Source organism: Clarias gariepinus, chromosome 2 (genome assembly GCF_024256425.1).
Source record: "Clarias gariepinus isolate MV-2021 ecotype Netherlands chromosome 2, CGAR_prim_01v2, whole genome shotgun sequence".
NCBI classification, from domain to species: domain Eukaryota; kingdom Metazoa; phylum Chordata; class Actinopteri; order Siluriformes; family Clariidae; genus Clarias; species Clarias gariepinus.
In genome coordinates this window covers 42,427,372-42,452,171 of record NC_071101.1, presented here as the reverse complement: position 1 = coordinate 42,452,171, position 24,800 = coordinate 42,427,372, and the positions used below count along the sequence as shown (strand labels likewise).

The 24,800-nt window shown below is 34.7% G+C and overlaps 1 protein-coding gene and 1 long non-coding RNA gene across 4 annotated transcripts; both read left to right on the top strand.

The window, feature by feature from the left end:
• The first annotated feature begins 750 nt into the window (after positions 1-750).
• LOC128542542 (uncharacterized) lies at positions 751-24,599 on the top strand. Of its 3 annotated transcripts, XM_053512433.1 has the most exons (13): positions 11,004-11,053; positions 11,191-11,279; positions 17,568-17,598; positions 17,742-17,764; positions 17,868-17,901; positions 18,679-19,059; positions 19,175-19,291; positions 19,402-19,604; positions 21,571-21,748; positions 23,070-23,447; positions 23,619-23,750; positions 23,864-24,063; positions 24,158-24,599. In XM_053512433.1, the coding sequence occupies exons 2-13, from the start codon at positions 11,252-11,254 to the stop codon at positions 24,439-24,441; spliced, it is 1,989 nt and encodes a 662-aa protein (XP_053368408.1). In that variant the 5' UTR covers positions 11,004-11,053; positions 11,191-11,251; the 3' UTR covers positions 24,442-24,599. The 3 variants fall into 3 exon arrangements, with proteins under 3 accessions (XP_053368427.1, XP_053368417.1, XP_053368408.1); XM_053512452.1 differs by lacking the exons at positions 11,004-11,053; positions 11,191-11,279; positions 17,568-17,598; ... (3 more) ...; positions 19,175-19,291; positions 19,402-19,604 and adding exons at positions 751-815; positions 1,539-1,661; positions 2,247-2,648; positions 2,771-2,887; positions 2,996-3,198; XM_053512442.1 differs by lacking the exons at positions 11,004-11,053; positions 11,191-11,279; positions 17,568-17,598; ... (1 more) ...; positions 17,868-17,901; positions 18,679-19,059 and adding exons at positions 751-815; positions 1,539-1,661; positions 2,247-2,648 and having other exon boundaries at positions 24,158-24,596.
• LOC128542561 (uncharacterized) lies at positions 7,071-8,223 on the top strand. The gene is made up of 3 exons (XR_008365666.1): positions 7,071-7,122; positions 7,558-7,935; positions 8,098-8,223. It is a non-coding gene; the product is annotated as an uncharacterized LOC128542561 (long non-coding RNA).
• Positions 24,600-24,800: the final 201 nt, after the last annotated feature.

Genomic DNA, 24,800 nt, shown 5'->3' with positions numbered 1-24,800 from the left:
ATAAACTTGTTTGTCTCCCATGTACAGTAAGGCCAACAGGTGAGCTGCAGTCAGTGTTTCTACACATACAACTTACAACCCACATGATCAGTTAGTGCACTGTGGGTGCATCTGGTAACCAAATCTGGTTAACATCAAGATCTGGGTTACCCACAGCAAATGAACACTTGAAGCTTTTGAAAATTACATAAATATGTAAATCTTTAAATAAATATAAACATATTACAGGTTTTATTTGTAAGGCTAATTTTTATAATCTTATTAAAAAAGTATGAAATATTCTAAACCTACACATACCGAAATGATAAAATGATAGTTACTATCCAGCATAAGATGTGATTAGCTGCTTCATTTGTTCCACGTTTGTTATTGTGTAATGCATTACAGTAAATAGAAGTGAATTTCAAAAGGTAACTAGTGAATCTAACCTCATACAACTAATGCTAGATATCATCAATGCCAAAGTGAGAAAAATGCAAATGTCACCTGAGAAGATTCTAAAATATTCATCTTCAAATTGTACAAAGTTAGTTTAGTATAGAGGAATACACTGCAGAAAAAAAAACAAAAAAACCAACCCACGTCAGAATTCATGTGAATTCATACTTGGTTTTGAAAATAACAATTCGTCACCACAATAATATGCTACCATTTCCTGTTTTTTGTTTGATGTATCATTGGTACCACCCATCGTATCATCATTGCTATCGTTCATAATCAACCTCCTCTACTTCCTTGTCTTTTAGCAGTTAAACATGGCAGACATCTTAACTATATACGGCCAGTAAAGAATCTTATCTTCTACTAAATCAAGGGTAAGTACAACTTAAAATATGCTCTGAATATGAATGTCTTGTTTTGTTTGTTAATAAAAATGTATTTGGCTATATGCTTTAAGGAAAAAAACAAACAAAAAAAACTTAGTTTGCTAGTTTGTGACTAACTGAAATGGTAGAAGAAGTAAAGTAATAGTACAACACGAATTTTAAAAAAAGTTTTGTAAATTTAAATAGAATGAAAATTAAGACTTTTAAAATCACTTGAGCCAATTATATTCTAAATTTTACACTTTATGCACTAAATGAGCTCATTTAGAATGTAAACCCGGCTACAGGTCACAAAAAAGTTGGGATGGGGTGGGACTTTCTTTTTTAAAGTCTTTTAGTTAAGCAAAAAGTATTGTATTTCAATTTAAAAAACATCCCAACTTTTCTGGAATTCTACCTACCTATCAATTTTTATACACACACACACACACACACACACACACACACACACACACTATACAGTGGAACCTTGGATTATGAACATAACTCATTCCAGAAGTGGGCTCGTCTTTCAAAACACTCGTTAATTGAAGAATTTCCCAAAATAAATAATGGAAAATTAAATAATTAATACAAAATATAAAGTAAATATAAAACAAATTAACATCTTTAAAATACACTCCCACAATGATTATTTAGGTAAAAATTATGCTGAGGGAAAATGCCTTTATGTTAAACCACCGTTGATTTCCTTTTGTTATGTGCACATAGGCCAGGTGGCTGTGTTACCAGCATTCACGTGACCTGGCACTGTTACAACATTTTAACGAATAAGAAGCAATCAGTTGCTGTGATTCCTAGACTGAGAGCACTTTTTAAAATGGAAACACAAAGGTAAGGTTAAAAGTTCTACCTCTAAAAACCATTAGGCCTAATGCAGGTTCTACCATCTTTCATGGGCACCCATGATTAAATAATTAGGCTACCGTAATATAAGCACACTACCCTTTTAGCAGCCTGATATGTACATGGTGGAAAGAGCCTTAAAATACTGTGTCATACAGTATAAATGTACTGTAACAAGTAACCAGAACAAAAGCTCTTGACTTATATGATTGTCTGAGGGGAGCCAGTGGCTAAATTTATTAGGGTGATGTTCATTACGTAGCAATGTTGTTTGGCTTTTCTTTTTCTTATGGAAAAACAAATATCCTAAATTGGATGTAATACAATTTAAACTGTGATTTTATCTGTCACACACACACACAAAAAAAAAAAAAATAAATAAAAAACACACACTTTTCAAGTTATTACCAACAAGGTTGTTAAGGGTTAACCCTCTAAAATGCCTATCATAAATAAACCAGTTATTTGTGCTCAATGTTTTTTCCCTTGCTATGTTAAAAACAAAGAATAATATTTACACTGCGATCCTTTTATATAGTTTCTGTAATATCTGTTTTCTCATTTTAATTCCAGGCTGTTGGAGTTGCAGATGCTGATTAGTGAAGAAAGTTCTTATTACATCAAAGCTGGTGCTTCATTTTGCTCATACCAGTTTAAAAGAACATGTATTCTCGACTCACATTTGGCTGCACTCCACACCACATTTATAAGATTTCAAAATGTCAGATATCTTTTTAATTCTGACGAGCCCTTAAAAAATATTATGGCTTTATTAAATGGCAAAAAATATGTTGAAGCTCGTATTGCTAGTGCATGGCAGCTGAAACATGTTTGGTTTAATCACATGTATAAAGAAATAGATTTTTATGGCAATATGCAAGAACATTCTAATTTGTTTAATAAACTGGTATGTGCTGAAATGACTTCTGACCAAGAAATCCCAAATGATAGTGTCATCCATAATGAAATTCTCAGGTAAGTGTATAAGCAGCTTCAAAGCAATAATCAGGTTAACAAAATGTTAATATGTAAGAGGAAATATTACTATACTTAATTATTTTTCTTTTCTTTTTTATTTTGTGTATTTGTCATGGAAGATATTTCAATACATTCAGCCGTATAAAGGCTTTGGGAGATCCAGCGGATCCGGCTCTTATTCTGGGATACGGTTTGACAACAGAACCACTGTTGCTAGTTAATGATAAGAAAAACAGGTAAATGTACCAATAGATCAAAACCAGTTTTACACAGTAAAATTAAAATTTTAATTCAAATTCCTGTAATGATCTGTGTCACATAAACAGTGCATTTATTTTTTTCAGGATATTTCAACTTCAGTTTTTACTGCTTGGAAAAGGAGAGCATATGACTATGTGCTTCCAGTTCTTTTCAAATATATGGCTGCACTATAATGATGACCCAGCAAAGCCTTCTTTCCAGTCTTTTTCCTTGGATAAAATTAAAGATTATGTGGTTCATTTAGCTGGATACATCAACATGAGTCAAGCTCTGGAATATAAACTTGGTATGAATTGATTTTTTTTTCAATTGGGGTGTCTAATTTATTTTACTATTTTTCTATTGTAAAATTAAACATATTACAGTAAATCCCCTACTGTAATATGTGTAATTCATAAAAGTTATGTGATTCATTATTTGCAATAAAGACCACTACTACAACAAGGGTTTTAAGAATCACTTCAAAAACATGCACCACCTTCTTCGATTGCCAATATTAATTACCCATGCTTCACAAATACTGTATTGTATGTAATTAGCATTTTCACCTTTACCTCTGTATCATCTAATGTTCTTGGTATATATCATCTGAGGTCCTTGGTGACTCATTTTTCTTTATTTTACTCTGTAGGCATTTCTGAGACAGGAGGAGGAACAAAGTGTTTTGATTTAGGTGTAAACCATCCCATACATTTGGATCCAAGACAGTCCGTACAGGATGTGGAAATGGAAGATCTGTCATCATACAGTACTCCCCCCATATTAAGTGACCCAGAACAGCTAGAGGGAGACATAGATATAGCTTTCTATCAGCAGCCCTGATAGTTATCAAAAAAAAAAAGTCATAGTAAAAGACTATTTACTCTGTTAGGCAGCATCTTTTTACGGTTTGCTATTTTAATTTGTTGTTTTCTTAGTTTCCAATAGTTAAGTGGGAAGGACCCCATGTCGAACCTCCAACTGCTGGGGGGCCTGGACTTCCCTTTTAGGTTAATTTTATGATTTGCTGCCTAATTCATATGCTTTTTTTTCAATAAAAAGTATATATTTCTTGAAAATGTATGGCCTCATTGTTTTGATCAGTATCTTACAAACTATCTAAATCTTTGAGTTGAATAACACTAAGACCCTGCTTTGCTTTTGAATCATGTGCTGGACGCTTCTTGTAAGTGTATGCACTTAAGTACCATTTCTCTTTGTCTTCCTTAAATCTAAAATATTACACTTTGATTTGTTGTATTTTACATTTTCTCCACTTGAATTGCCATTCTTTTCACCATTTGAATTTTCACTTTCTTTTACCTTACACCTTCTCCTTTGACTTGGGTATATTTAACACGCAACATGTCAACTGTCCATCTTTCTCTTTCTTAGTTAATTTTTCCTGCATTGTTATCAAAACCTTTTATTGTAATAAATGGAATTTAGCACTTTGAACCAGAAGGTTTCACCATTACATACACATGCACATACATATGCTTGAGAGGGTTCCTGAAGGTTGCAGAGGGTTACTGAAGAGTCCTCCGGGTGGAAACACAGGGTTTACGCTTTTCTTCGCTCAGAACTCACAAGCCAGGGTGGCAACTTGCCAGGGGTGGCATTGAGCAGGCATAAAGGGAAAAAAGGACAATTTAAGAAAAATGCTCACTTTCGTGCAATAAGTTTTTTATTGCTCGTTTGCAAAATGCGGTCTTTCATGTCACTGTGTGGGTCTATTAGGTCATTATCACCCTGATTCAAGTTTGTAAGCAAGGCAAGGGACTGGCTGGAAGATTTCTCAGTCAGGAGTATAGAATGTGAAAGAAGGGGACAAGGGGGCATCACCCCTGGTCAACCGCGGGGGAGCAGGAAAAAAAAGCGCAATGCAATTAGTAAAATCACTTACAGTACACTTCAAAATTCCACTAAATAAACCACAGTACACTGTAAATATATACTGGATGCAGTGCCTGTCCCAAATTGGAAGTTTGCGTCAGGAAGGGCATCCAGCATAAAACCTCTGCCAAAGTTCTGTGCGAATCGGATAGTCCACTGGCAACCCCTCGATGGGAGCAGTTGAAAGACTAACAACATCAACAACAGCTAGATAGCTTCAAAGGCATATAGTTAATTATAGATAAAGTTTAATATACAGTGGGTATAAAAAAGAATCAACCCACTAAATAATCACATTTTGGTGCTTTACAGCCTAAAATGAAGACTGGCAAAATTTGTTTTATCCTGCTATTTACTCAGTGCAACTTTTAACATCTAATTGAAAGATATAACACCAACATGTCAGAAAAAAAATGTAAAAAAAAACAAAACAGAATCACTGATTTGAAAAAGTATCTCTGTTAAAAATGGAGTAAACTCAATCAGGTGAAGCTAATTACCTTCTCAATAGCACACAAAGCTATTTGATATTTACCTGTGATCAGCTGGGGTCATTTTGATTTTCTCAGCAAAAAAATATGTCTGTACAAATACAATGCAACATCTAAATAACAGCATTCCTACATTAAAGTATGGAGGTGGTAATAACCTGTTATTAGGTGTTTTACTACAGCGAGGTAATTAAACAACTAAATAGTTTAACAACTGTTTAACACTTTAATAGTTGCTTAATAGTTGTTTATTTGTTTTATTGGCAAATATGTTAATTTAATTATTGGTACATAAGTGAACAATCATAAAGATCAGTTCATTTCTGCCTTTTTCTTCTTGTGACATTCTTAACTGTAAAATAGTTTTAAAAAATTATTGAATACCTCAATAGTTATAAGTAAAATGTTCACAAGATTTCCACAAACTTCTTTTTTTATATATTTGCTGTCTTTTGCTCACTTGTTTGCTTTTGGTCAGTTATAGCTGGTGAATGGCTATTATATTATTTTGATTATTTCACAGTAAGAACAGTAAGAAGATATGACCTGCAAATTAAAATCAGGTGTTTTAAATCAGTCTTAATAAAACAAAATTCTCTGTTGGCCTTGTAGGCCTGATTTAAAGCATACATCTTTCTTGTTTGCCTCTGCAAGTTTAACAGACATTAATTAATGCTAAACCTTATAAATGATGGGTTCATACGAATCTCCCTGTTCCTCTGATGTCTGCAGTTTGTTGACATTCATGGCAGGGATCATAGTTTTTTACAGCTTTACTCAGTTTTTCCGAGAGCACTCCTAAGATGGTTAGGTTTCATGTCGCGTTCAGAGAAAATCTTGATCAAGCCCATTGACCTGACCACAAACTTACAACCAGAATACAAACTCTGAATTATTATTCGGCCGCCTATCAGGATTTGTAAACATACAAAATGTATGGCATAAATCCATGTTGTCAAAATGTTGTTAGAATATGTACAGTATTTAATATAATTTATATATATATATATATATATATTAGTTAATATATTTTGAATATAATCTGTAAAGTGTTTGTTTTAAATGTAGGCACAGATCACCTGGTTAGTGTGTCACCTGTTGACTTTACTGCCACTTTGTGTTTAGTTTACAGGCTGACCTTTGACCTCTGCTAGAATCCCCCTCTTTGGGCTGTTTAATTTAGCAGATAAAACATTTTGAACATTGAATTAATTATGAAAATGAATTAAGGCTACATTATTCTCTTAATTAAATATTTAGATCATTTTATTTAATCATATGTTAGGATACATTCCAATAAATTCATAGCTTTTGGCAGACGTCCTTAACCAAAGTGGTTTTACAGAAACACAGACACTCGTTTTGATTCATGCTTTCGATGGTTTTGAAACTACCTTCTCTCAAACCTCACTTCATAACAGTTTCCTGTTTTCACTCTAAGTTTACTGGCTGTTGTGCCTGCACTGCTTTGACCTTAGAGCTGAAAGAACAACAATCATGATCTTTTGCTTCTAAAAAGGCCAAAGGAAGGTGAAGTAAAAAGTGATAAAAAAAAATAATAACTGTCAGTAATGGCCAATTTGTTGAACATTGTTATAATTTGCAGGTACATAAATTTAGATACTGACATACATAAAAGTATGTCAGTATCTTTACCAGCCTATGGTTTTAAGTCACACTCTCACACCACATTCTTATACACCACATCAAACAGGTTAATTAAAATGTTTCCTTTGACCTGAATTTAAACTATAGCAACGTCATTTCTCTTTGTGGCGCTACAGTATATACAGGAAGGAGCCTTTTGGTTTGATTTTCTTTGCAGAGAAAATGGAAAGGAAAAGGTAAATAAGTTACAATTATTATTAACAATAAATAATAACTAGTAAATTCAGCTAATAAAACATTTTATAGGCACTTTAGACAAGGCTTATTATAGTACTGTAGTCTGGCTAGTTTCAACTCTCTAAACCGTATCCTAGCATAAAAAATTTTGAGATGGTAAATTATACAGTAAATAGAAGGAAGCGTATGATAAATATGCAAGCAGGGGGTGAGATATGACTAGTAAAGGTATTTCATTCTTGTTTCACTTTCTGTCATTCACTAGTTATAAAACCGATGTAGCGGTCTAAAACACAAGAATGCTAGTTAGCTAACTATTAGCTAGATAACAACTATGGGGTATTACTGGCTGTTAAATGATACACTGAAAAAACATAATTTTATGCATTTTGTATTAACTGTTTTGCATCTCTTTGTTCTCATTTTTACTGTAGACTACATAATTTACAGATGCTGATTGAAGATCCTTTTCCTTACATCAAAGCTGGTGGCCCTTCTGACTTATGCCAGTTAACTAATACCTGTGTTTTGGACTCATTGCTAGCTGCTTTTCATACAAGTTGCATTAAATATCCAAATATAGACTCTCTTTTACATAGTAATGACTTTTTTGCAAAGGTTAGGTCTTTATTAAATAAAAAAAAGTATATTAAGACTCGAAATCTCTGTGTGGAAGAGCTAAATCTTAGAAAACTTGACCTTTATGGTAATGTCAAAGATTATTTCCCACTGATTAGTAAACTGGCATGTTCAGAAATTACTTATAGGAAAAATGCCCCGAAGGACTTGGCCATCTACAAAGAAATACCCAGGTAAATGTCCAAGCAGTACAATTTTAAGATGTTTTAACAAATATACGGAGAAACATTTGTATACTTTAGAATTTGTATAGTTTATACATTATATATTTGTATATTTTAACATGGGTGTTATATCTTTTTTCTCTGCATGCACCTTGATGGATGTTCTGGCAGCATACCTAAGATTTACGATAAAGTATTTGTCATGGGTGACCCATCTGATCCAACTCTAATTCTGGTTCATTGTAAAAATCATTTTAATTCCAAGAATACTGAATGGCCACTTTGTGTGAATGTGAAGGAAAGGTAACTCTACATATGCATCAAAATCATTTTACATACCAAACTGAAGTTTAAATGTTAATTCTTTTGTATGTCCTTGACTTATATATGTATATTTCTTTTAGGATTTTTGCACTTCAATTTTTGCTAATGGGAAAGGAACAGCATATGACAATGTGCTTTCAGTCTTTTGAAAACACATGGCATTTATATGACGATGACTCGAAAAAGCCTTCATTTCAGCCTTTTAACTTTAAGAGTCTTAAAGATTATATAATTTGTTTGGCTGGATATGTCAACAAAACCCAACTGCAAGAATATAAGAGTAAGAGTTAAATTATTAATTTTATTAATATATTTATGTTATATGAATCTTTACAATTATGTTATATGCCACTTTTTTTTTTTTTACACTCTGTAGGCATTGCGGAGACTAGTGAAGGATCAGAAGAACAGCTTCTCTATTCAGGTTTATCAACAGAGAAAGTTGATCCATATAATAATTTCTACCTACAACAGTCAGTAGCAGAGGTAGAAATGGAAGATCTGTGCTCTTACTCTGTAAGCGTTCCTGAGACTAGAGAACAGCTGGGACCGCAAGCATTTTACCCAAACTGCCCAGAGGCTCTAGCCATATTTAGTAACCCGACACAGCCAGTGGAAGACATAGAAATGCTATCCTGCAGCAGCTCTGATTCAGAATAAATATACATGAATTAATTAAAAAAATATTTTAAATCACTCACAATGACCTGGCAGCAGTTTCATTTGCATGTTTAAGTTACCATTTGTTTATGTACATTTAACGATTTAGCTGCCTAGTTAACTTGTTTCATTGCTCTCATTTGTTTCAATAAAAGTTTTGGCTTTCATGAAAACTCACCTGTTTTGTAATTGCAACCTTATTGCAATCTCACAACCTACAGTATGACACACACACACAAACACACAGCGCATACACGCACAAACACACACACACGTGCACACTATATATATATATATATATATATATATATATATATATATATATATATATATATATATATACTTATCAGAAATAATGAAAACTTAAAAAAAATACATAGGCATAATTAATACAAAATATAAGGTAAAAATAAAGCAAATTAACCTCCACTGTACCATTTAAAAAAGTATAAATAAATTCCTGTCCAATGACTCTCACACACTCACACACACACACTGAATAGGTGCAGGCTGAGAGAGACAGAGAAAATGCATCTTTAATCTCTTTAATGAGACTCTCTTCTGCTCTCCCTCTTTCTTTTTCCTTCTCTCTGTCGAGCTACACATGTCGTTCCTGAGCTGCCAGTGATCCAGACTCTCTCTGCGCTTGGACATGTCTGCCTCATGCTGGTGCCCCGCTTCTGGTTGGAGATCTCGTCACATGGATGCCCCATGTGTCTCTTTGGGATGTGTCCAGTGTCTGAGGACGGTTTCACTCTACCATGAAGACGGTTCTGGCCTTGACTGGGGTTGACAGCTGTTTCTCTGAGGCCTTGACTTGGCTGCAGTCGCTAGATAGTTCAGAACTGAAATTTCCTTCAAGTCTATCTGGGCCTCCAATAACTACCTGGACTCCATATTAACATCAATTAACATCAGCTATTATAGCTGAACTGCCTCCCACCCTACACACTGTATAAATGCAGATCATTTACTGCTTTCTGTTTCACCCAAAGGAGAATGGGTTCCCTGTTGAGTCTGGTTCCTCTCAAGGTTTCTTCCTATTACCATCTCAGGGAGTTTTTCCTTACCGCTGTCACCCTCGGCTTTCTCACCAGGGACCATCTGACCATTTTAATTCCTGCACACTCACATTCCATACAAACTTAAATAATTATTTTGATTGTGTAAAACTGTTTTGCAACACTGACAGCTATACCAATAAAATTGAATTGAATTGAACTTGATTTTGCTTTACACTCACACACAGTACTGTATAATAAACAGTACATACATGTACACGTGTGTAATAATAAACAGTACACGCGCGCTGTACACACACACACATGTACAAACACAAAATACCAGAGGCTTTATGCGCAAATACGTGGTCAAAGTGGTACAGTAAACAGTACATGCATGCACGGATGTTGATTATACTCATGAGAGACGCATCCTAAGACCGAACAGGGGAGACAATTATCCACAATTCCACAGCACAAGAGAGAGAAAAACCATTGGATCAGTTGTGATCACATGATGCTCTGCGTCAAAACAAGAAGGGCATGTCTGATACATTATACTTGGTATTTGTAAACCAAGACTATATACACACAACAACTTTTCCTCTTCTGTTAAATAACAATTTTGATTTTCACTTATGTGAAAAAAGGCCTCCATGATCCCTTGTTGGACTGCGGAGGTTCCTGGATAAATGCAGGGAAATTTTATTATATATTATTTATTATATATTAACTTCAATTTGTTAAAGCAATCTTTAAAAAACCTTATTTATTGGCAACATGAACTGATCAGAGAAGATATTTAGTTAAAGAATATGCTGCAAGCAAAAAATTACAGTAATGACTCAATGCTTTGATGTGGCTTGAAACGATTATGCAACATTCAGATTGACTTTTGGCAGATACACATATCTAAAGTGATTTAATAAAACTCACTCTCACCTTGATTTATACTTTCAATAGTTTTTAATACTTAATTATCTCAAACACCTCTTCATAAAAGGAGGTAGGACGTAATATCTGGAGTGTGGAGTCATTTTGTACCAAATCTATTTCCTGTTGTGCGTGCGCAGCTTTCGCCATTTCCTCATCATATCTGGCAGACGAGTACCTCCGGCTCGCAAAAAAGTAAAAGAAAAAAGGTAAATAAAAAGGTTAAAAAAAGAAATTATGATTTTCTTCTAAATATCGACACTGTTTAGTCTGATTTGAAGTAACAATTTTTGGTTTTACTGTGAAATATCCTTGTTTCATACTAACGTCAATTTCCTTTTTGTAGTGTCTGTGGCCGACTTGCTTAACGACATCGCTCCCGAGCTGTGCTGTTTAATAAAAAAGATATGGAACGTAGAGCATTCAAAAGAAAGGGTAAAGTAAAACTTAAAGTATGCTCTAGACTTTAAAACTAAAGGGATAATTCCTGTGTGTAAAATGTTTTATAAGCGCATGAGAAAAGCCTTAAAAATGCTGCTACTTAAAAAGCGGACAACAGTAGTATCAACAACTTCTCACAGCACAAAGAGAAAGTTTTGGTTATAAAACGTATTAAAAAAAAGTAAAAAAAAAAAAAAAAAAACTACAAAGAAATTAAATAAATGTTAAGTCCCACTTTTACTGAATACGAGGGCTTCTTCTACATTCATTACTTTTTACTTATTAGTTTCAGACTTTACATTCACATTATTGATAAACTCATTAATAAACGTGCCAACATTACCATTTATATAGAATGTGTTTTTAATATCAATTGATATTGTCATATCAGGAACTATTTTGATGAGGTGTAACATTTTCTCAGAAATTAGACAAATTATTATTAAATTTTATAATATTATTAAATTTATACAATTCTTTGAACTGACCAAAGAATTGTATAAATAGGCAGGCTGTGATAAACTGGGTGTTCTGGTGTCTTTCTATCATGACCATCATTTACTTTTTTATTCAGATGCACTGGCTTTTCTGTGGAATCAAACCAGACTGACTAGCCTTTGCTCCCCTAAGGAATAAATTAATAAATGAGCCTTGGGTGCCCAGGATTCTGTCACCAGTTTACTTATATAGTATTGATATTTAATGGTAATGTGTTAATATTATGTAGTGTTATTAGTAGAAAGTATTATAGCTTATTGATGTTAGTGTGTTCCAGACCTGCTTTAAGATAAGGAAACAACAAATGAGACACGATTATGTTAAGAGCTGTCCAACCTTAATTAAAACCTGGAACATATTGCTGAACCATCAATAGGAATTAAAAAAAAACAAAAAAACATAAATGACTATGATTGGAGATCACGTAAATATTTGGTAAAGTATCCTTAAAAAAGATTTAGAGTATAAATCCCAGCTATATTTAAAGGGTGAAGTCGTTTAACACACACATTGTGGCGAGAACTCACAGGATTGGAACTAAACAGCTGTGTGGCCATATAAAAACCACTTGTTAGTAAAACTGATAAAAATATCATAAATTGAACCCAGATTAATGGAAAAAATTTAAAGAGTTGTGGGTGCATACTGTACGTGTACGAAGGGTAGAACCTGAAGTAATGCACTTATCATGCCTAGTGGCCACTGTACAAGCCTTTGGAGGTATTGTTATGATCTGAGGCTGCTTCAGTAAAGTTATTTACTAATAAAAATTAATGTACTGAATGACCAGTTTAAAACAATAGGGTTTTTCTTCCATGATGGCATTGTCGTATTTTAGGATGACAGTGGCAAGTTTCTCTGGGCTCAAATCGTGGTTAAGTGTGTATGAGGATTTATTTTTACACATGAATTGACCACCACAGAGTCCCAACTTTAACCATATTAAAAGCCTTTGGGACTTTTAACTCTCAATACAATGTCAAGATCTCAGATCTCAGCCAATAATAGTTAAATAAACAATACATAAGGTTGTTAGAACAATGTCACTATAAATGCCATGATCAAGATATTGGTATTATATATGCATAGATACTGTGAACTGTTGTGCATTCACAGTATCCCCCCCCCCCCATTAAAAACAGATAATTAGCCCTTTTTATTAAGCACAAAAATGGAAATCTTGATATTTGCAGCTTAATATTTACTTTGTGTATATATGAATTATGTTTTACTTTAGATTTGGTTACTTGTGAAGAATTTACCTAGTAGTCATATGCTAAGACATTATCATCATATTAGTGTATTTTAGCTAAAGTTGTAATCTTGCGATAGAAAGGAAAATTCAATTCAATTCAATTCAATTTTCTTTATATAGAGCTTTTAACAATGGTCATTGTCTCAAAGCAGCTTCACAAAAATGAAAGAAATTTATTAATAATAATAATTATTAATAATAAAAATAATATATACATATATATATATATATATATATATATATATATATATATATATATATATATATATATATAATAAAATAATAATAATAATGATAATAATGATAATAATAATAATAAATTGTGTATGTGTGAGAAAAATGTGTCTAGATAATAATGAGATGAATGAATGAAATTTCTCTAATGAGCAAGCCAAGGGTGACGGCGACAGTGGCAAGGAAAAACTCCCTGAGATGGCAATAGGAAGAAACCTTGAGAGGAACCAGACTCAACAGGGAACCCATCCTCATTTGGGTGATAACAGATAGAGATGATATAACACCATGTGTGTTATGCAGCTGAAAGTCCAATATAACAGAAATTCTTTAAATTAACATGAAGTCCAGTTCAGCATAGGGATGAGTCAGTAGGTGCAGAGGGCAGATGGGATCTGGATCACTGGGAGCACAGGAGCAGGATGTGTAGCTCCAACCATAATAAGGCAGAATTCAGCTGGAGCTGGTCTTTCTCTGGATGCCTCAGAAACCTCGCAGGGTTGGCCTTTGTCTACTGAAGCTGGTACAATCTCCAGATGCCTCGGGATGGGTAGAAAAGTACAGAACAGATGGAGAGAATTAGCGTAGTTGCCATTCAGGATAGGTGTACTGAAGTATGAAGTTATGGGATGAGTTACGCGTATGCCAGATTAAAGAGATGCGTCTTGAGTCTACTTTTAAACTGGGAAACTGTGTCTGAGCCCCGAACACTGTCTGGAAGGCTATTCCAAAGCTTTGGAGCTAAATATGAAAATGCCCTACCCCCTTTTGTAGATAAATTATATTTAACTATTTAACCTGGATTCCTAGGTTGGGTTCTCACCCGTTGCCTAACTGGCTTTACCTGGTGGACACTCTCCACCCCAGTAATTATGAACAGTAAACAGACACAACCTTGGGTGTATAAAAAACAAAATATATTGTTTACGTATTTACAAAAAATAAGTACTTTAAATAAACACTTATCAAATTGAGAAATAAAAGAATCCCCTGTAAAGAAAACAAACATAGATATAAATAAATACTATCCATGTAAACATCAACTTAATCCTCTTCTGCTTTTATACTTAGTCTAATTCTAGAAATAAACAAAAATAGCAATACACACTTATTGTTCTTACTATTACACCAATTCTATTATGTATACCTCTGTAAACTAACTAATGTGACCGGTCACCTAGCTGTAATTACAAACAAACTAAAATTAACTGAATTAACCCACTTTACTTAAATACGTTTACAGCACTTTTTAGAGAACTCTGGAAACATAAATAACTTTAAAGAGACTTTCTAGATTTTTTAAAGCTCACGGGCAGTGATGTCTCCTTTAGCTCCTCTCTTCTAAAAAGCAACACACAACACCAACACTTTGTGCCTTTTCTTCTTCAGAAACTTTTCTTACCTGTTTTCATTCACTGCCCTTTCATCAGTAGTAACGCTTAAGGATATCTCTGATTGGCTAACAAGAATACTAACGGTGACCAATCCTATTTCAACCGTAAGAGGGTTGGGACTGATCGTTTAGCAGCCTTACAGCAGTTGGGAAAAGGCTGTGGGACAGTCTGGTGGTTCTGGCCCATATGGACCTGTACCTTCTACTTGAGGGCAGTAACTGAAACAGGTATTGTGCAGGTTGATGCTGATCCTGCAGGATGTTGTGCACTTGACGAATGCAGTGTGTAGTATAGATGGTACTTATATCTGGAAGACTAGTCGTGATGATTTTTCCAGCTGATTTCACCACACACTGTAGTGTCTTATGTTCCGCCCTAGTGCAACTGGAAAACCACACCAAGAGTCCATATGTTAGCACACTCTCTATAGCACAATGGTAAAATTTCACCAGAAGCTGCTGAGAAAGATTAGTTCTTCTCAGGTTCCTTAGGTAGAAGAAGCACTACTGGGCCTTTCCTAGGGCAGAGGTGATGTTATTGCCTCACGTTAGGTCCTCTGTCACTGTGAGGCCAAGTAATTTAAAGCTGGTAACCCTCTCTACCGTCCTATTTCTTATAGTAAGTCGTAATTGGATGGTCTTTGTGCCCTTGCAAAAATCATTTCACTGGTCTCCTTGATGTTGAGGGCCAGGTTGTGGGTGTCACACCAAGCTCCCATATGTTTTATTTCCCTTCTATATGACGACTTATTATTGTCAGTGATGAGGCCTTACACCGTGATGTCATCAGAGAATTTAATGATGTAATTAGAAGGAAGGGAGACACTTTTGAACGATTCGTTCGAAAGTCTATAGTCCAGTTACGCAATACAGTGTTTAACACTATATAGTGTTTAGTTCACAGACCTTAATTTGGAGCTTATTTGGCAAAATGGTGTTAGATGCCGAACAAAAGTCCACAAAGAGAAGCCTAGCATACGTATTTTTGTGCTCTGGATGTTCCAACATAAGGTGAAGCACAATAGCCACTGCATCCTCTATCAATCTATCTGCTTTGTATGCAAACTGGTAATGGTCCAGTGTGGGTGGTATGACATCCTTGATGTGCTTAATCACCAACCTCTCCAAACATTTTGCAGGTATGGGTGTAAGTGCAACCTGTCTGTCATAATTTAAACAGGTAATGTTAGATTTTTGGGGGATAGAAATTATTGTAGTGTTTTTGAAGCATGCTGACACCCATAATGTGGACAGTGACAAATTAAAGATGGTAGTGAAGACTTCCGCCAGTTTAGCTGCACAATACTTGAGCACCCGGCCTGGCACACTATCAGGTTCAGCAGCATTCCTGGGATTGATGTTACGGAAACACTGTCCTATCTCATGACTGCTCATGACTGGGGCAACATCTCTATTGCCTCTATCAAAACGGGCATAAAAGTTATTTAACTCCTCCACTAGGGTGTCCATAGCTGTTAAAAGAGAGAGTTGTCATTCTCTTATAGTCTGTTATCACCCTAATTCCCTCCCACACCTTGGGGAGTTGGGGAGTGGAAAAAGTGGGCCTCAATCCGCCGTTTATATTGAATTTTGGCCGATTTTATGCCCCTCCTAAGTGCTGTCCTGGCAGTACAATATGCTGTCCTGTCACCAGATTTAAATACTTTAAATTATTTAAATGCATCTCTGACTTTAATCTGCAGTTGGACCTTGTGTGTCTTCCAAGGTTTCTTATTGGAAGACACACGCATTTGCTTCCACAATGTCACAATATCTACACAATAATTGATGTAGTCTAAGACTGATGAGGTGTATTTGTTTAGAGACTTATGTGTGATGGGTCCGTGGTCCTTGAATACGTCCCAGTCTGTGAGGGGAGAAGCGATCCTGAAGCCTAGGGATAGCATCATCAGGCCATAGTCATACAGTCCTTACACTGAGTCCAGCAGTTTTATTCCTTGTAGTATACTTTGGATGTAGCAAAAGTGACCGATGGTTAGACAGGCCAAGATGGGTATAAACCTGTACCGTATTTGCATGTGCTACATTAGTGTATACTTGATCCAATGTCTTTTTTTTCTCTGGTTGTGCATTTAACGTTGTGATGGATTGCTGAAGATGTTTAGGTTCTCTTTGGGAGTGATGAGGATAGAGGTCTAGAGGAAGATCAAAGAGAAGATTTATGGATGGAGAAAGAAAACATTAAGTTAGTTGCTGTGAGAGAAGAAGATGCAGAGGATCAAGTTAGATGCAGGCAGATGATTCGCTGTAGTGACCCCTGAAAGAAAACAAATAAAAGACGAAAAAGGAAGAAGCAATATTTTTCTCTGCAACATGGGTCCTGTAATATAGGTGTGCTATCAGGGAAGAAAAAGTCTTGATGTAATAACCTGTTCATTTATTATATGAAAGTGGTCGACTATACAGTATATAGTGGTCGAGTATTGCTTCAGGCGTTTCCCTTCCTACCCTGACATGCCATCACGCTAGAAAAGGGTCAGTCTGGAATCATTGGACCAAATAAACTTTTCCATTGCTCCGAAATCCAATCTTTTTCTGATGGGATTCTACTGTATAACAAGTGGTTTTCCTAGGGCCACACTGCACTGTTAGTTATAAATCTGTGAGTTCTCGTCACATTGTGTGTGTATTATAATGCTCTTACTTTCAGTATTGGACATACCTACAGTGTTTAGTTTACAGTTTTACAGTTGGGTTTATTTTTTGCCATGCAAATTGCTTAAATTATCTTTATTCGTTTTTTGTGGGGTTGTTAACCCAGTTCCAGTCATTTTAAATCTCCTAAGTTGTTTTCTTTGCTAGCTGCAGCTGAATACTTGACCTTTCTGACCTTATATTGGTGTGTGTGTGTGTGTGTGTGTGTGTGTGTCTTTTTCTTTAGCCTCAGATGTGAGTGATATACCAAATAAAAGGTAAAATCATAGTTTTGTTATATCATGCATCAAATAGCTTATTGATTCACTGTTCAAATTGGAAAATCAGTTAATACTTTGATTCTTTAGTTATGTAATATACATCAATCACCCCATGCAAATAAATATTTTCTTTTTACCAGGCGCTGCACAAGAAATGGTGGTGGTAAGACAATCGTTTTTATCTATTTAACAATATAAATGGATTGTCAGTTATTTTCATTTTAAAGAACGACCATGTTTTTATTTTCATTCTTTTTTCTTTTTAGACTTTTTAATGACAGAGAGGGAGATGTCTACATGGTAAGTGTTTAAAGTGCAAAATTATCATTATTTAAATAGCTTTTTAAAACTTATTGCTAGCTCTGCTCGTGGTCCTGCTGAGGCTGATCAGCGGAACTCAGAATTCCTACATCAAATCAACTTTTGGCTCTAACCAGTTTTACCCAGACTCACTATTGGCTGCCTTCCATATTCTCTACATCAAACATTTACATATAAGAGCTCTTTTTGTATAAAATAAATATTTTAGAATGCTCATGCAAACTTTAAATAGAAAAGCGTATACTAAAGCTAGAGCTCTTTGGATTAGAGAGCTGGAAGATTTCAATAAGCTTGACCGTTTGAGCAATGTAAAAGATCATTTCCCAATTATTGATAAACTGGTTTGCGCTAAAGTTGATTATCATCAGGAAACCCCTGATGCCAATCCAATATATGGAAAAACACTGAGGTGATTATTTAAAAAATTAATGTAAACAAGAAAACAAACAAAGCAGTAAGATAATAAGTATATTATGATAATATTCTTATAATCCACATATAATCAGATGTCTTTCTTCAGAGCAAATGTGAGTTTGCAACTGAGACTTAAATACATCTAGTCAGTGTGAACATGCATTCAGTTTAATTTTCCTAAAATCAGTATTGGGATCAAATTATATTTAAGCTTTTTTATTTTTATTTAAATAATATATTTTATTAAAATAATTTATTACTTCATGTTTATTTTCCCCTTATTTTCCACTGCGATCCTTTTATATAGTTTCTGTAATATCTGTTTTCTCATTTTAATTCCAGGCTGTTGGAAGAGAGTTCTTTCTACATCAAAGCTGGTGCTTCATTTTGCTCATACCAGTTTAAAAGAACATGTGTTCTTGACTCACATTTGGCTGCACTCCACACCACATTTGTAAGATTTCAAAATGTCAGATATCTTTTTAATTCTGACGAGCCCTTAAAAAATATTATGGCTTTATTAAATGGCAAAAAATATGTTGAAGCTCGTATTGCTAGTGCATGGCAGCTGAAACATGTTTGGTTTGATCACATGTATAAAGAAATTGATTTTTATGGCAATATGCAAGAACATTCTGATTTGTTTAATAAACTGGTATGTGCTGAAATGACTTCTGACCAAGAAATCCCAAATGATAGTGTCATTCATAATGAAATTCTCAGGTAAGTGTATAAGCAGCTTCAAAACAATAATCAGCTTAACAAAATGTTAATACGTAAAAGGAAATATTACTATACTTAATTATTTTTATTTTATTTTGTGTGTTTGTCATGGGAGACGTTTCAATACATTCAGCCGTATAAAGGCTTTGGGAGATCCAGCGGATCCGGCTCTTATTCTGGGATACGGTTTGACAACAGAACCACTGTTGCTAGTTGAAGATAAGAAAAACAGGTAAATGTACCAATAGATCAAAACCAGTTTTACACAGTAAAATTAAAATTTTAATTCAAATTCCTGTAATGATCTGTGTCACATAAACAGTGCATTTTTTTTTTTTTCAGGATATTTCAACTTCAGTTTTTACTGCTTGGAAAAGGAGAGCATATGACTATGTGCTTCCAGTTCTTTTCAAATATATGGCTTCACTATAATAATGACCCAGCAAAGCCTTCTTTCCAGTCTTTTTCCTTGGATAAAGTTAAAGATTATGTGGTTTATTTGGCTGGATACATCAACATGAGTCAAGCTCTGGAATATAAACTTGGTATGCATTGATTTTTTTTATTTCAATTGAGGTATCTAATCTATTTTACCATTCTTGGTTGTGAGAATCACCTCAAAACCTTCTTCAGAACATACAAACTGAGAGCTGACCCTTGTTAATGATGCAATGACACAGTATCTGCAATTAATTCTGCTGTCGTACATCATTTTCTTCATCATGAGAACTTAATGATGGAACTCAAATGCAAGACACCAGAAAAAGTCTTCAGTCTTTTTAAAATGTATTATAACAAAGCAATACTAGGAGCAGTGGGCAATGACTTACCAATGGACAGATGGCTGCTGCAGTCTTATGTTCAGGCAGGCGGACTAAAGAAGTGTGTAGGATTATGGTTAAGGAACAGACAGGTCAAGGTAAACAAGCAAATTGTGAATGCAAGTAACCAAAAACAGAATCACTAGCAAGAAGAGGACTGATAACATGTCAATATTTGGGGAAAACCAGGAGTTTTTTCACCCTAGTTCCTCTTCCATGAATTTAGAAACCAGCAAAAGGTTTAATAACCAAAACAGAATCAAGGCTGACCAGCAAGACTAATGCACAATCTAGCACTTAACAGTGACTGAGAGAAGCTTAAGTAAAACAGAGTTAACAAGGCACAGACGTAACAGAATGAGCATTTGGAGAGAGAAAGAAACCATCTGAGTAGGTATACCAAAACAACGAGCCAGATTTAAAGCCTGGATCAAGTCACTTTTTCTTCTTCTACTCTTGTACACTTCTCAGACTACCGGTCAAATATTTTATCATTGTGTGTGCATTTTTCATTGGGTTTACTGGAGAGAATCATGGGCTAATTAGTGATTGTCAGAATCTGGAGCACTGCTCAATTCCTAAAATTCTAACTTTGTTCTGAGAGTGCAAGACAAGGGTATATACTAAAGGCACATGTGAGATCCAATTTTTTTTGAAGTTTTCAGTGATAGGAATAAGTTTCTCAAGCTTAAGGGTCCATTATCACAATGCATCTCTAAACCTAAGCATTTAAATAGCAATCAATTAATCAGAACAAGTAGAAGAACTTTGAAAATAACCTCAGCTTTAACATCCATGACCAGGTGACTTTAGGAAACCCGAGGGGGTTTCTACTAGTGATGGGTCGTTCATGAACGATTCGTTCTTTTTGAATGGGTCTTTAAAGTGACTCAGTGGAATAAGTAGTTCTCGGAGAGTGATTCCTTCATTTCTACTGGGCGCGAATGCGCAAAGCATTGCAAACCCACCGTAGGTTATATACAGAAAAAGAATCAATTAGCTCACATCTGTATTCTTTTGATCTGAATAATTTATTCTTTTGTCATGTGACTCTATGCAGTGCATTACACAGGAAAAAGAACCTATGAGTTTTTAGTCCGAGTTGTTCGTTCTTTTGTTATGTGACTTCCATAGACGCTATGCAGTGCAATAGATTTAAAAAATGAACGATTTGGACTAGAAGACTTATGAGAATAATCGGTTAATTCTTTTGCTGTGTAATGCACCGCATAGCATCTATGAGAGTCATGTGACAAAAGTCATGGACCAGAAGATATGAGAGGTGAGCTGCTTATTCTGTTTATTCTGTCTTATTCTGCTGCACTGCTTATACTTTAAGCATATACTATAATGATAACATTGCCTTTTTCAGTGGTGTAAATATTCTTTGGTAATCTCTGCACATTTTTCCTGTTTATTCATCCTGCTTATACCATTGGTGCATGTTTTTGAAGTGATTCTTAAAACCCTTGTTATACTAGTGGTCTTTAATACAAATAATGTTTTACATTACTTTTATGAATTACAAATATTACAGTAGGTGATTCTGACTGTCAATAATAATTACCCATGCTTCACAAATACTGTATGTAATTAGCATTTTCACCTTTTACCCCTGTATCATCTAATGTTCTTGGTATATATCATCTGAGGTCCTTAGTGACTCATTTTTCTTTATTTTACTCTGTAGGCATTACTGAGACAAGAGGAGGAGGAACAAAGTGTTTTGTTTCAGGTGTAAACCATCCCATACATTTAGACCCAAGACAGTCAGTACAGGATGTGGAAATGAAAGATCTGTCATCATACTCCTTCCCTATTCCTAAGACTAAAGAAGGACTGCGACCACAGCCTTGGGAATATAACAGGTGAGAGTTTTCCCATTTGCAGTCTTTTATGTCACTGTGTGGGTCTATCAGCTCATTATCACCCTGATTCAAGTTTGTGAGCAAGGCAAGGGACTGGCTGCTAAGATTTCTCAGTTAGGAGTATAAAATCTGGAGGAAGGTGGCTAGGGGACATCACCCCTGGTCGACTGCGGGGGAGCAGGAAAAAAAGCGCAATGCAATTAGTAAAATCCCTTTTAAAATCACAAGCAAATTCCACTAACCACAGTACACTGTAAATATATATATATAAGGCACTGTCAAAAGATCTTTGGGATAAAATTCAAGAATGATAAAATATTAAGAATAAAGTTAAGAGATGGATGCAAAAAGTTCAAAGGCTTCATCACTGCCTAGAAACACAGTGAAGTCTATTATTAAGAAGTGAAAGGTATTTGGTGCAGTACAGACCCTCCCTGGATCAGGATGTAGTTCCAAACTGGATGAAAAAGCCAGAATAAAACTGGTCAGAGAGGCTACCAAGACGCCTTCAGCAATGCTGAAGCAGTTACAGCAATTTAGAAATACCTTTTTTTTTTATTTGACCACAACAACAACAAAAAATATGTCTGTACAAGTATAGTGTATACATTTAAAATAACAGCATTCCTACAGTAAAGCATGGAGGTAGTAATAACCTGTTATGAGGTGTTTTTTCTGCCGTGAGGTAGTTAAACAACTAAATTGTTTAACAATTTAATATAAAAATATAAAAATAATGAATGTCAATAATGGCCAATTTGTTGAACATTGTTGTATTTGCAGGTACAGTGTGTCAGTATTAAAATATATAGCCCCTTTATTCTATCTTCACCAGGCTATGTCTTTAAGTCACACTCTCACACCACATTTTTATACACCACACCACACAGGGTTAATTAAAAAGATTTCTTTGACCTGCATTTATACTATACCAACACTATTTCCTTTTGTGGCGTTACAGTATATAGGAAGGTGAATAAGTTCCAGTGGTTATAAACAATGAATAATAACTAGTAATGCAGTTTATTGCAGCTAATAAATCATTTTACAGTCACTTTAGACAAGACTTCTTATAGTACTGTAGTCTGGCTAGTTTCACCTCACTAGAGCGTATTCTAGCATAAAAAAAAACAAAAAAAAACTGAGATGTTAAATCATAAACAGATATCACTAGTTATAAAACTGAAGTAGTGGTCTGAAACACAAGAATGCTAGTTAGCTAACTATTATTTACTAATACTAATGTTCTAAAAAAAACAACACAATTTTATGCATTTTGTATTAACTGTTTTGCATCTCTTTGTTCTCATTTTTATTGTAGGCTACATAATTTACAGATGCTGATTGAAGATCCTTTTCCTTACATCAAAGCTGGTGGCCCTTCTGACTTATGCCAGTTAACTAATACCTGTGTTTTGGACTCATTGCTAGCTGCTTTTCATACAAGTTGCATGAAATATCCAAATATAGACTCTCTTTTGCATAGTAATGACTTTTTCGCAAAAGTTAGGTCTTTGTTAAATAAAAAAATATATATTAAGACTCGAAATCTCTGTGTGGAAGAGCTAAATCTTGGAAAACTTGACCTTTATGGTAATGTCAAGGATTATTTCCCACTGATTAGTAAACTGGCATGTGCAGAAATTACTTATAGGAAAAATGCCCCGAAGGACTTGGCCATCTACAAAGAAATACCCAGGTAAATGTCCAAGCAGTACAATTTTAAGATGTTTTAAGAAATAGTCAATGCATACAGAGAAACATTTGTATACTTTAGAATTTGTATAGTTTATACATTATATATTTGTATATTTTAACATGGGTGTTATATCTTTTTTCTCTGCATGCACCTTGATGGATGTTCTGGCAGCATACCTAAGATTTACGATAAAGTATTTGTCATGGGTGACCCATCTGATCCAACTCTAATTCTGGTTCATTGTGAAAATTATATTAATTCCAAGAATACTGAATGGCCACTTTGTGTGAATGTGAAGGAAAGGTAACTCTACATATGCATCAAAATAATTTTACATAGCAAACTGAAGTTTAAATCTAAAGTTTAAATGTTAATTCCTGTTATGTCCTTAACTTATATATGTATCTTTCTTTTAGGATCTTTGCACTTCAATTTTTGCTAATTGGAAAGGAACAGCATATGACTATGTGCTTTCAGTCTTTTGAAAACACATGGCATTTATATGATGATGACCCGAAAAAGCCTTCATTTCAGCCTTTTAACTTTAAGAGTCTTAAAGATTATATCATTTGTTTGGCTGGATATGTCAACATAACCCAACTGCAAGAATATAAGAGTAAGAGTTAAATTATTAATTTTATTAATATATTTATGTTATATGAATCTTTACAATTATGTTATATGCCACTTTTTTTTTTTACACTCTGTAGGCATTGCGGAGACTAGTGAAGGATCAGAAAAACAGCTTCTCTATCCAGGTTTATCAAAAGAGAAAGTTGATCCATATAATAATTTCTACCTACAACAGTCAGTAGCAGAGGTAGAAATAGAAGATCTGTGCTCCTACTCTGTAAGCGTTCCTGGGACTAGAGAACGGCTGGGACCACAAGCATTTTACCCAAACTGCCCAGAGGCTCTAGCCATATTTAGTAACCCGACACAGCCAGTGGAAGACATAGAAATGCTATCCTGCAGCAGCTCTGATTCAGAATAAATATACATAAATTAATTAAAAAAATATTTTTAAAAATCACTCACAATGACCTGGCAGCAGTTTCATTTGCATGTTTAAGTTACCTTCTGTTCATGTACATTTAACGATTTAGCTGCCTAGTTAGTTTGTTTCATTGCTCTTGTTTGCTTCAAATAAAAGTTGTGGCTTTCATGACAACCGGGCTTGTTTTGTAATTGCAACCTTATTGCAATCTTATAACCTAGAGTATGTATGCAAATCTTAACTGATGTGATCAATTTGATCCACAATATATATCACTTGATGTTTATGACTCTCTCTCTCTTTCTCTCTCTCTCTCTCTCTGAGCATGCGCGAGTGAGTGAGTGTGTGTGAGAGTG

Bases quoted from the DNA above. Each gene is read 5' to 3' on its own strand.
- LOC128542542 (XM_053512433.1), top strand. From the start codon at position 11,252: ATGGAACGTAGAGCATTCAAAAGAAAGG. The intron at 17,902-18,678 runs GTAAGTGTTTAA...TTTTAATTCCAG, and splicing joins GAGAGGGAGATGTCTACATG to GCTGTTGGAAGAGAGTTCTT. The intron at 19,605-21,570 runs GTATGCATTGAT...TTTACTCTGTAG, and splicing joins AGCTCTGGAATATAAACTTG to GCATTACTGAGACAAGAGGA.